Source organism: Salmo salar, chromosome ssa14 (genome assembly GCF_905237065.1).
Source record: "Salmo salar chromosome ssa14, Ssal_v3.1, whole genome shotgun sequence".
Lineage (NCBI taxonomy): Eukaryota > Metazoa > Chordata > Actinopteri > Salmoniformes > Salmonidae > Salmo > Salmo salar.
This window is the reverse complement of record NC_059455.1, coordinates 9,553,994-9,567,461: the sequence shown is the minus strand read 5'-3', so window position 1 is coordinate 9,567,461 and position 13,468 is coordinate 9,553,994. Positions and strand designations below refer to the sequence as shown.

The window sequence follows — 13,468 nt, the reverse complement described above, 5'->3', positions numbered from 1 at the left end:
AGCTCCGAGACGGGATTGTGTCGAGGTACAGATCTGGGAAAGGGTACCAAAAAATGTCTGCGGCATTGAAGGTCACCAAGAACACAGTGGCCTCCATCGTTCTATAAAGGAAGAAGTTTGGAACCACCAAGGCTCTTCCTAGAGCTGGCCGACCGGCCAAACTGAGCAATCGGGGGAGAAGGGCCTTGGTCAGGGAGGTGACCAAGAACCCGATGGTCACTCTGGAGTTCCTCTGTGGAGAGGGGAGAACCTTTCAGAAGGACAACCATATCTGCAGCACTGGAGGAAACTAGGCACCGCTCATCACCTGGCCAATACCATCCCTACGGTGAAGGGATCCTCCTCTCCACCCTCTCCGACCTGGGCATCTCCGGCGCGGCCCACGCTTGGATTGCGTCCTACCTGACAGGTCGCTCCTACCAGGTGGCGTGGCGAGAATCTGTCTCCGCACCACGTGCTCTCACCACTGGTGTCCCCCAGGGCTCTGTTCTAGGCCCTCTCCTATTCTCGCTATACACCAAGTCACTTGGCTCTGTCATATCCTCACATGGTCTCTCATATCATTGCTATGCAGATGACACACAATTAATCTTCTCCTTTCCCCCTTCTGACAACCAGGTGGCGAATCGCATCTCTGGCAGACATATCAGTGTGGATGACGGATCACCACCTCAAGCTGAACCTCGGCAAGACGGAGCTGCTCTTCCTCCCGGGGAAGGACTGCCCGTTCCATGATCTCGCCATCACGGTTGACAACTCCCTTGTGTCCTCCTCCCAGAGTGCTAAGAGCCTCGGCGTGACCCTGGACAACACCCTGTCGTTCTCCACTAACATCAAGGCGGTGACCCGATCCTGTAGGTTCATGCTCTACAACATTCGCAGAGTACAACCCTGCCTCACACAGGAAGCGGCGCAGGTCCTAATCCAGGCACTTGTCATCTCCCGTCTGGATTACTGCAACTCGTTGTTGGCTGGGCTCCCTGCTTGTGCCATTAAACCCCTACAACTCATCCAGAACGCCGCAGCCCGTCTGGTGTTCAACCTTCCCAAGTTCTCTCACGTCACCCCGCTCCTCCGCTCTCTCCACTGGCTTCCAGTCGAAGCTCGCATCCGCTACAAGACCATGGTGCTCGCCTATGGAGCTGTGAGGGGAACGGCACCTCCGTACCTTCAGGCTCTGATCAGGCCCTACACCCAAACAAGGGCACTGCGTTCATCCACCTCTGGCCTGCTCGCCTCCCTACCTCTGCGGAAGCACAGTTCCCGCTCAGCCCAGTCAAAACTGTTCGCTGCTCTGGCACCCCAATGGTGGAACAAGCTCCCTCACGACGCCAGGACAGCGGAGTCAATCACCACCTTCCGGAGACACCTGAAACCCCACCTCTTTAAGGAATACCTGGGATAGGATAAAGTAATCCTTCTAACCCCCCCTTAAAAGATTTAGATGCACTATTGTAAAGTGGTTGTTCCACTGGATATTATAAGGTGAATGCACCAATTTGTAAGTCGCTCTGGATAAGAGCGTCTGCTAAATGACTTAAATGTAAATGTAAGCATGGGGTTGGCAGCATCTTGCTGTGGGGATGTTTTTTAGCAGCAGGGACTGGGAGACTAGTCAGGAACGAGAGAAAGATGAACAGAGCAAAGTACAGAGAGATGCTGGATGAAAGCCTGCTCAGGACCTCAGACTGAGGCGAAGGTTCAACTTCCAACAGGACAACAACCCTAAGCACACAGCCAAGACAACGCAGGAGTGGCTTCGACACAAGTCTCTGAATGTCCTTGAGTGGCCGAGCCAGAGCCCGGTCTTGAATCCGATCGAACATCTCCGGAGAGACCTGAAAATAGCTGTGCAGGTACGCTCCCCATCCAACAAGACAGCTTGAGAGGATCTGCAGAGAAGAATGGGAGAAACTCCCCAAATACAGGTTTGCCAAGCTTGTAGCATCATACCCAAGAAGACGCGACGCTGTAATCGCTGCCAACTGTGCTTCAACAAAGTACTGAGTAAAGGGCCTGAATACTTATGTAAATGTGATATTGACGTTTTTGCAACAAAAACAATCTAAAAACCCATTTTGCTGTGTCATTATGGGGTAGTGTGTGTAGATTGAACATTTTTCTTCTACATTTTGTTACATTCTAAAATGGATGGAGAAAAAAGTTAAGGGGTCTGAATACATTCCGAATGCACTTGATGTTTTAATTTTAAATACATTCTAAGGCTGCATGATGAGACTAATAAGACGAAAAAAAGTTGCATTGAGCATGAGCTTTGCTTTGTTTTTTTGCACAGGCTGTGTACACACTTCAGTCTCATTCACAATTTGACAAGCACTTAAACTTCTTATGGCTTGGGTGGCACTATTTTCACGTCCGGATGAAAAGTGTTCCCAAAGTAAACTGCCTGCTACTCAGGCCCAGAAGCTAGGATATGCATATAATTGGTAGATTTGGATAGAAAACACTAAAGTTTCTAAAACTGTTTGAATGATGTCTGAGTATAACAGAACTTATTTGGCAGGCAAAACCCTGGTACGGAACTTGTGAAGAGGTAGTGAATTGTTACATGTTGAACTGAGAAACAGACAGACTGTCTCGTTAATGCTTAAAGAAGTTAGTTTGAAAAGGTTCACAACTTGAATTCATAACGACCAGTGTTATGCTGAAAAAAAAGACCACTTATATTTGGCAGGAAAAAGCCCCCCCCACCAAAAAGTTTAATTTTCTTTAAATATTTTACTTTACTGCATATGTAACTCATATACCTTTGTTTGTTTCATTTTTGCACAGGTTTACCACAGAAGTAAAAATATATATAAGTGCAATGCCCGCTTTCTGTTTCTATAAGGTTAAAAGCAATATTTTGTCATTTATTAACTTTGAAGGGAACAAAATGTAATAAAAAATAAATAAAAAATAAAATGTACAGTATATCGTGATATTATATCGTTATCGTCCGGACAGTAGAAAATATTGTGATATGAATTTAAGTTCATATCGCCCACCCTTAATTGAACTAAAGGAGAGAAGGGAGCTACCAATACTACTGTCTGGGCTGGTAGGACGGCTAGTATGGTTAGCTGGTTTTGTAAAGCGCAAGCCAAGTTAGCTATGCTTCGCAGCCTGGGCTAATAGCCTAGCTAGTTAGCACAATGCCAACCAGAGAAAGCGTGCGCTTTCTTTGTCTCTTGATGAACAAAGCATCTGTGTAGATAAGTTGTCAGTCTAGTCAACACGAAATAAGAGAATGTGGGTTGAACTAAATGAGCGAGGAGAGCTAGCAATTCTACCATGTAGAATAGCTTACCAAGTCTCAGTAGCTAGCTGTGTGACACTAGCTACCACAGGAGACTTAGTGGAAAGAAAAAGCTAAAGACATATTTCTACAAGAAGCAAAAACATTTATTTCGGTCAGTTATTCAGCACAAAAGACGAGAGCCGAGGTCCTAGGTTCGGGAGCGTTAACCTTGTGGTTCGCCTGAGAACAGTTAAGTAGGAAGACAGGAATCAAGTCATGCTGAGAGTAGTGCGCTTTGCAAGGAAGAGGCGCAAGAATGACCAGAAGGTGGGCGAGTGGCACACCTCATTCACCACTCGACAAGTCTGTCGCCGACAGACGCTATGTGATTGGTTCCTCCTAGTAGTGATTCCCAAGACAAATCCCAATGTGATAGATCAAAACAAGTATTTGAAAGAGAACCATGTATGCCTATGCTGCCTCAAACAATAATGAACCGCATCACAATTAAACAAGCCAAAACAGAACGAACCACCACTAACTGAGTAGTCAGCAAAAACATTAGCTGTGTTCGAATAGTAATACTAACCGCACTATTTGTGATGTAAATTGAGTATGTAGTATGCTTATTGGTCATATTATGGATATAGTTAGTATGTCAAGTATATAGGCAGTGGACACAATTTCAGTGCTTTTCGGGCTCATAATGCAATTCTTCAGAAAATGGGCGTGGCTTCACAACATTTGCAGATTTGAAGACAATGGCGTAAGATATGCAGCCGAAGTCTGACGAGAGAGCATACAAATTCAATGCTTTAACTAATGACAAATGTTAAGAAAATCTTGAGCAATGTAATTACTTTTCGAATAAGTTAAAAGTTATGTTGGCTGAGCTAGCCTAACGAAGAACATAGCATATCATTAAAGCAGTTGCTTGTATGTACCAGTACATTTGCTAGCTACCTAACGTTAGTTGCTACTAATACAAACTTGCCAGTATATTAACTGTAGGCTAACTAACTACCCAATATTTATTGACTTTTCACGTCATTCTTAGCTTAGGTAAGCGGTGTAGTCGGTGTGCGTTCTCAATGGACATTGTTAATGAAGTCGTAAGAGGTCTAGCTTGTAATTTTCTATATTAACAAGCTAGCAATAAGTTGCATAGCAACAGCATCAAATTCCAGTAGACAGGCGAAGCGCTAGTACACTCAACTGAAAGGATACCATTTGTTTACAGTATACTAAAATTAACTAATAGTATGGGTATTTGAACACAGCCATTTACTTCTAAAGAGAAAAGCACTCAAAGCCATGCAATTTAGCAATCATTCAGAGCACTTGCAGTGTTTTACGCATGCTGGTGGGAGGAGCTATAGGAAGACGGGCTCATTGTAATGGATGGAATGTAAGCAAATAGGGATTTGACAAATGGACAATTCCATGTCAATTTACAATGGAGAATAATGGTCCTATTACATATGTATGACCGCTAGGGTCGGGCAATGAAGTTATATCTACCGGAACCCTTTACAGTCATTGAACACAGCTACAATAACATGTCGATTGCGACAATTTGTAACTTTTCAGTCAAAAAAAAATAAAAAGACAATTCTGCTGCAGCATTAAAAAAAAAATCTCCCCCTAACAACAATAACTGTCACTGATTGATGTGCTGCTGTGTTTATGGTATGGGAGCTAAATGTTTTATTCCTACTAAATGTCTTGGTAAGTCAAGGTATTTAACTCTTTGGTATAGGGGGCAGTATTTTCACGTCCGGATGAAAGCGTGCCCAAAGTAAACTGCCTGCTACTCAGGCCCAGAAGCTAGGATATGCATATAATTGGTAAATTTGGATAGGAAACTCTAAAGTTTCTAAAACTGTTAAAATAATGTCTGAGTATAACAGAACTTACTTGGCAGGCGAAAACCCGAGGACAAACCATCCAGGAATTTCTCTTTTTTGAGTTCACTGTTTTCTATTGGTTTTCTATGGGAAACTAGATTTATGAGGCACCTGGTTGCAGTTCCTAAGGCTTCCACTAGATGTCAACAGTCTTTAGAAATTGGTTGATGTTTTTCCTTTGAGAAATGAAGTAGTATGGCTATTCAGAATGAGTGTCAAGCCAAGTGGACTCTTGTTTGGGGCGCACGACCTGAAGCTCCCTCCACTTTGATTTTATCCGCTATTGAACACAGTATATTCCGTCTTTATTTTATCGATTATTTACATTTTAGGATACCTAAGGATGGATTAGGAAAGTTGTTTGAAATGTTTATACCAAGTTTACAGGTAATTTATTAGATAATTTGTAGTCATGTTGGGCGAGTTGGAACCGGTGTTTTTCTGAATCAAACGCGCCAAATAAATGGACATTTTGGGGATATAAAAAAGGAATTTATCGAACAAAAAGGACCATTTGTGAAGCTTCTGGGACATATTGGAGTGCCAACAGAAGATCTTCAAAAGGTAAGGCATGAATTATATCGTTATTTCTGACTTTCGTGTGGCACCTGCTTGGTTGAAAGTGGTAGGCTTGATTACAGTGGTAGGCTTGATTACCAACAACAAGACGGCCTACAGGGAGAAGCCGAGGGCCCTCGGAGTGTTGTGTCAGGAAAATAACCTCTTACTCAATGTCAGCAAAACAAGAGATGATCGTAGACTTTAGGTAAAAGCAAAGGGAGCACCCCCCCTATCCACATCGAAGAGACAGCAGTGGAGAAGGTAGAAAGATAAGTTCCTCGGTGTACATATCACCGACAAACTGAAATGGTCAACGCACACAGACAGTGTGATGAAGGCACAATAGCGCCTCTTCAACCTCAGGAGGCTGAAAAAAAATGGCTCGTCTCCAAAAACCTTTACTAACTTTTACAGGTGCACAATTGAGAGCATCCTGTCAGACTGTATCACCGCCTGGTACAGCAACTGCACCGCCCACAACAGCAGGGCTCTCCAGAGGGTGGTGTGGTCTACACAACGCATCACTGGGGGCAAACTACCTGCCCTCCAGGACACCTACAACACCTGATGTCACAGGAAGGCAAAAAAGATCATCAAGGACAATAACCACCCGAGCCACTGCCTGTTCACCCCACTTCCATCCAGAAGGCGAGGTCAGTACAGGTGCATCAAAGCTGGGACAGAGAGAGATAGAAGCTGTTTTTCAATCTCAATGCCATCAGATTGTTAAACAGCCACCACTAGCACAGAGGCAGCTGCCTAGCTACAGACTTGATATCATTGGCCACTTTAATAAATGGAAAACTAGTCAGAGTAGTTCTTTACTATATATTGGATCTTAGCCGCTCTGTCACTGCTCATCCATATATTTTATACTTATATTCTTATCCCATTCCTTTACTATATCGTGTGTATTAGGTTTTGTTGTGGAACTTGTTAGATATTACCTGTTAGATACTGCTGCACTGTTGGATCTAGAAGCATAAGCATTTCGCTACACTCGCAATAACATCTGCTAACCATGTGTATGTGACCAATAAAATTTGATTTGAGAAGCCTCATTCCTTTATAGACAAGTAAAATGCTGGTTCATATCGCCAGAGGTTTCGTGTCCACATTAAAATGTTTGCCTACCCGGACATACAAACCTGCCGAAGCGCATTCAAGGGGCCACATTCCATTGTGTGTGAAAAGGTTAAATCGATAAAGGCTATCGGTAGCCTACTGTAATTTCATATTATGAGACAAAAACAAATAGTAGGGTACCCCATGCTTGCAAGACTGGCCTGAAGACACCCCTGTAGCCCAGTGACATCGTGCCATGATTAGGCTAGGGTATCCTACACGCAACTGACCGAATACCAAACGCATCCTTGCATCATTAGCAGAGACAGAGCAGGCTGGCAGCGCAAAGCAGAGGGGAGCGTGTTCATACATTTTGTTAACACCGTACCCAAACCGGCCGAGCATGTGCGCCATCGTGCGCAAATAGATTTTGTCCCCCCACACCAAACGCGGTCACGACACGCAGGTTGAAATATCAAAACAAACTCAACCAAATATATTAATTTGGGGACAGGTCAAAAAGCATTAAACATTTATGGCAATTTAGCTAGCTAGGTGTTGCTAGCTAATTTGTCCTGGGATATAAATGTTGAGTTGTTATTATACCTGAACTCGGTTCATCTATCAGCTTCTTTAAACCAATGAGGAGATGGGAGAGGCAGGACTTACACCACGTTCAGAATCACAAACAGAACTGGCTTCTATTTTAGCGCTTGGCAACGCAGATGCTTGTTGGCGCGCACGAGCAGTGTGGGTGCAATAATTGAATAACATGTTAACATTTATTTTGCAATGCGAGCGCACGCGACACGAGCGGTGTGGTCAGCATGTAATAAACAGTTTTTTTGGTTAGGGATTTTTCTTAACTTTAAGGATCCCAACTTAATTTAAAAATGTTCACACCCCTAGTGACAAACATATCAAACGCATTGCAACAACGCGTAACTCCATTCCATTCCAGCCATTACAATGAGCCTGTCCTCCTTCAGCTCCTCCCACCAGCCTCCTTTGCACACAAAATACTATTATTCATGGCCATATTTACAAAGAAACATCATCACAATGACAATATGTGCCCTGGTCCCACTCACCCTCTTTTCCTTTGAATCTCTCCTGATCGTATCGGTTATAGGCAGCTGGGACAGGTTGCTTGTTCCTTATGGACTGGTCCTTGAGGGGAGGCAAGAGGTTACACTTAAAAACAGGTCATTTCCAATTAATGATACGCATATTGAGACTATTATAATAAAGTGGTAATACTCCGCTCAACCCTGCTTCGACAGGTTACATACTCATTTTTATGGAGATGCACCAAGTTCATTTCACGCTGCATTTCTTTTAGAAATGACAACAGGGAGGTGAGGTACTCATTGATGTTATGGAATTCCTCAGCAAGAGCCTTTACTGGTTATGGATTTCATTCTCAAATGATGCATTGGCTGGATTCTTAGAATACAAAAGTGTGTATCCAAAATCAGACTATGGTGGTACATCTACAGCGTGCATTAAATTAAACATGTTCCTTACCACCAGAGTGGTGTTCTGTGCTGGCCTCTGCTCAGGGGCGCGTCCCTCCTCCCTGGCTTTCACCGACTGCAGGATGGCAAAGATGTTTTTGGAGAAGTTCTGCATGAGCAAAAGATTTAAGCACAGTGTAAAAGGTAGGCGAGACATCACTCCAAAGAAAAAACATTGATGTGTAGATCAAAGCTACAAAGGACCCTTTTTTGTGCACATTGTGCAGTGACATGTGTAAAGCGAGCACCATAAACAAATCCATTGAGCTTCCTCTACCCAAAAATGTCCTAAACTCAAATGTATATAAATCAAGAGGTATTAAAAATTGGGGAGAGATTAGTCCAGGTTTTCTGCAAAATGTGTAATCTCAGACATCACTTTTAATAATACAACAGCAGATCTCACCACCAAATCAAAAAACATTTCCCTTGTGGTGATGCTGCCACCTGCAGGCATAAAAGAACACAAGTGTTAAACCAAAGGTTTTTGATCAGCTATGGCTAAGGATCATCGCCCCCACCCTTCAAGGCCAATTTTGTGCTATGTTTACCCGAGGGTAACGCCTACATGGAGCGTGTGTGTCTTCCCATGTGGCCGGCTTCCGCCTCATAATGTCATGAAATGACAGCATTCCCTAAATGACAGAATGACAACCCCCCCCAGTCATTGCCAGTCCAGTCTAGGGGTTGACCGCTGACCTTTCCAGTGCTCTGTAGGATGGTGGTCCTGGTCCTCCACACCCGCTCCCTGCTGACAATGTCCCTGGTCACGTCCACCTCAGCGTCCACAAAGCTCCTCTGCTTCAGGGTGATGTCCTCATCCAGGTCTGTCTTAATGGTGGAGCGCTTCTTTGCCATGATCTTGGCTTTGATGGCGGCGATCTTCTCCACTGACATAGCCTCGGACAGTGACCTGGAGGTAGAGATTATTTCAGCTAACCCTTATTTCACTAAGTGAGCTGAAAGGAACACGTTATCATTTAGCTTTTTATTAAAGTTATGAAAAGCTAAGTTGTCATTGAGTAGAGGTTCATGTCCGAGGTTGATTGAGCAGCAATGTGATTAAATAATGCACCGTTTTGAGAATAAAGCAAGGTTCCTGGTTTGTGTTCATGTCTGTTAACCGCTCTCATTGGGATTTGTTAGCTAGTAATCTTAAAACCTGTGTGCAGCAATGGTGGCTTATTGATAATTGCCTCCTTTAGTAACTAGGGAGGTCAATGAATGTGCCTTCATACCCATCCTAATGCCAGTCATAAGAAAGTGATACGACTGCTCCGCTAAAGCCAACGGCCCAACATTACCAACTTCTTTCATCCATTGCAAAGGACCTACATCTTTTTTTTTATCCATGTACATTTTAATAGCAATTCAGCTTGTTGGTGCCAGTTGTACAAGGTTGTTGAAGAACAGTAAAAACATTTTTACAAAAAAATCATTTCTGCACTTCCAAAAAAAAACAACTGGATGGACGGGTATAGGCACCACATACCTGATTTGGTCAGTTTGCACAATGCCCTCTTTGTGGCCCTCCAGTCGAGCAGCCAAACGCTCCTTGTCCAGACGCACTCGTTCCTCATCCTAGAGAATGACAAAATGTTATAGTAAAATGCTCCGTTTTCTATGGCAAGACTTGAAAATGGCTGTCTAGCAATGATCAACAACCAACTTGACATTTTTTTTAAGAATAATGCAAATATTGTACAACCCAGGTGGGCAAATATCTCAGAGACTTAACCAGAAAGACTCACAGCTGTCGTCGCTGCCGAAGGTGACTAACGTATTGACTCAGGGGGTTGAATACTTACCCAATTAAGATATTTTTGTGTTTTAGTTTTAGTTTTTTTCCCCGAGATAGATATAATATATATATATAATTTTTATGTTAGAATTTTTCTTCCACTTTGACAGAGTATTTTGTATAGATCGTTGACAAATTACAATTAAATTCCACTTTGTAACAAAATTAGGAAAAAGTCAAGGGGTGTGAATACTTTTAGGCACTATCTGGCCTTTTGTTAAACAGGATTTCTATTCAGCTGAGGAGTCAGAAAGTTGCAGGTCAAATAAAAAAAATTCTTCACCTCTATCCTTGGTTTTTTGGCTTCAGATGACACCTCATCTGCTGCTCGTTTGACTGAGGATGAAAAAAAATGAATAATTAGCCAACTATGCAATACCTTTTCAATATCTCTCAAATTACTTCCTACTTCGCTGTGTCTTACCAAACTGATTTCATAAGTGCAACAACCCAATGGCGTACAAGTAGCACATTAGGCCTCACAGCATGGACTGTGGATATATCCGATGCAAGAGAACATATTTCCTAATATGCATGGATTCAAATAATCCAGTCAATCAATGGAAGAGTATCCAAAATGCTTAAACTGTACCTTGTGTTGGCCTTTGCAAACCAATCTCTATGGGGGCACTTCTGTCGATACTTGTTGAAGTAGCTGTGAAGAGGGAAATCAAAGGGGAATATTTTTTAGTACAATGATTTCAATGGAATTAACACATGTGCATTCATTTTACTAGTTAGGTTTCCATCTAATTGGAGACATTTTCATGCAAATATTTTAAAATCTGCATAAATAATTCTCAATTCATACTTACAACTTTCTCCATTGAGATACGAAAGCAAGCCCTTTCGATCAGGTCTTCTGACAACTGGAATGTTCTCGGTCTAGGGTGATCATAAAACCATGTAAATCACGAGGAAATACAACAAAATTGACAAAGGTCACCACAAAGCTTCCGACAAGTATCAGCATTAGGCAACACATTTTAACTAAGAAGCTTTTGGAATGATGATATACATGTACTTACTGCAGCCCTTCGCACATAGGATGGATGAGGGAGATGCACATTGTTGAGAAGGAACAGGATGGAGTCCAGAGTATAGTACTCCTTCGGCTGACCCTCCTTCCCAGTCCTGAAAATGGAAGGTGAAAATTACCATCAGATTAGACCAGCAGTTTTGTCCACAGTTGTTAAAGAAAAATCGATCTTGGCCCCCTCTTGTGGAACTAATCTGGAATTTAGGCACAATGCATGCATCAATAGCTATGGCTGTTTTATTTTTTATTGTCTAAATCCTGTATTTTGTTAATGACATTACACACAAATTGTGACCAGGGCAACCATGTCACAGCTCTTCAATTACACTTCCAACAACTGGCCCAACTTGCTGGGTTCAGGTGCATGAGGTTAATTAAGGGTTTGTCCAACTATTACATTTATTATGGCCTGAAAGACTGTTGGTTCTGCAAAAAAACTGGAAATACTGTAGCTAGCTAGCTTGCAAGCAAAGATAGATTGTTATCTAGCCACACAAACTCTACTAGCCAACTTAGTTACCTGATTTGCACATAACATCAAGGTAAATATATACCTGGCAAGCTAGAAATGTCAAACAGGACATTTATGGTCACGTGCAGAAATCAATAATAGCTAGCTAACTGCAATATTGTAGTTACCTGGCTAGCTAATCGATCGTGGGCAGATTCTCAAAGACAATTTTACTTATGGATTACGTTGCCTAGCTACCGTTAACTGACTAAACCTGGTGGGTTTGCATTGTAAGCGAGACAGCAGGCTTACGACAACGTTGCCTGGCATGGTTCTGTTAGCTAGGCAGCTAACCGTAGCTAGCCACACGAACCATATCAGTATACATTTGAATAAGCAAGTTAGTTAGATTGAAATTAGACGGTTAACGTAATAGTTAAACCCCAAAACGAACAGTAAAAACCAGTTGCATGTGCGATCTTTCAGTGCAATTAGTCGCACCTTACAAACAGCAAGAAAAGTTTTAGCAATACAGCAGTGGCTAGCAGCTAACTAACATTAATCATTAGCTAGCTACAACAGGCCAATTGAAGAGTTAGTTACCAATTTATAAGCAAAATTAACATACCCCCAAATGACATAGTTAGTCTTGACATTTTTTGGCCAAGAGAACTCTCCAAAGATAACTTCGTCTCCTTTGGCGACGATTTCTTTTTTCTGGATGTTGTACAGGCGAAGAACACTCAACACGTCCGCCATCTTCACTTGTCTTCATGTAGCTATGATTGCAAGGCCTCCAGTCACCTATCAACAGAATGCAATGTGGTCTCACTGAATGCCTGATCCCAATTTCCAGTTGTATTTATGTTCAATGTCAATTGATAAACCTAGCCTAAAAACAAACTGCATTACACATATTTTGACTGATCTCTCTATATACACACACATTCAAAAAGTGTATTTAATTCATGCCCTTTAACGTTATACCTCAAAGTTTGAGATGCACTAAAATCTCTGCAGTACCAGTGTAACGTTACCCTCATAACATATTTTCTTTGCTTTCTCTGTACACAAAAAGTACAATTGACAGTAAATAGACATAGTTAAGGTTGGCATTGACACTATGGCTGCTGTAAATGGCTAACCCATTCATAGATGCTAATTTAGCAGGGGGAAGTTTTGTTAGAGCCCAACGACTCTCGTTCTGAATGTTAAAACTCATAGCTTGCGGTACGGTTTTGAAAACATAAGACCTTATCTTTCATATTAGCGAGAAATAATTTTCTAAATACAAAAGGTTCAATTACAACACACCTTTACATGGTTAGGCCATATCGCCATCTTACAGCGCTTGTTTATGGAAAACAGGTGGTTACCCGCGCTAATTAGCTTCCTAGCGCGTTACGAGCACCTGTGCGTAAGAAAACTGGGGAGGAAGTGTAGTTCATCAACTGGAGGAACACACAGCATATGTTTCTAAATGTTAAAACAGTGTTGGAATTGTAGTTCACACCCAGCCAACCGTACCCGCTGAGAGCTAGTAAATGCATGCGACAGAAAACACCTTAAATTTCATTGAAAGTGGAATGGAATATTACAACCATGTGACACCAAGGCCTACATTTTCAGTTTAGTTCAATTTATAGACGATGTCAGATTGACAGGTCTATATTAATATGGACTGTGGCAATTTTAAATCGACAGGTGTCAATGTGCCCCACTGTATTCAATTACTGCAACTGACTCCAATGTATTTTTCCTCGGGATGGGTATAGATTGTAGCCAACAAGAATGTTTAATTACAGGGTCTAGTAGTACATATTCAAACATACTTTCTGGTGGGCTCTAAATAGATTGACACACCTTGTGCCTTTATTGCACAAGAT

General features: G+C 42.2%; 1 protein-coding gene across 2 annotated transcripts in view; it reads right to left on the bottom strand.

The window, feature by feature from the left end:
• Window positions 1-12,993, bottom strand: part of LOC100196612 (cell division cycle 73, Paf1/RNA polymerase II complex component, homolog (S. cerevisiae)) — a 73,135-nt gene extending 60,142 nt beyond the window's left edge. The window contains exons 1-10 of one of the 2 annotated variants that reach the window (XM_014139087.2): window positions 12,897-12,993; window positions 12,211-12,386; window positions 11,121-11,226; window positions 10,908-10,977; window positions 10,685-10,747; window positions 10,376-10,428; window positions 9,784-9,872; window positions 8,991-9,204; window positions 8,302-8,400; window positions 7,866-7,944 (exon numbers count right to left, since the gene is read on the bottom strand). In XM_014139087.2, coding sequence (XP_013994562.1) covers window positions 7,866-7,944; window positions 8,302-8,400; window positions 8,991-9,204; window positions 9,784-9,872; window positions 10,376-10,428; window positions 10,685-10,747; window positions 10,908-10,977; window positions 11,121-11,226; window positions 12,211-12,341 — 904 coding nt within the window. In that variant the 5' untranslated portion in view covers window positions 12,342-12,386; window positions 12,897-12,993. 2 annotated transcript variants of the gene reach the window in all.
• Window positions 12,994-13,468: the final 475 nt, after the last annotated feature.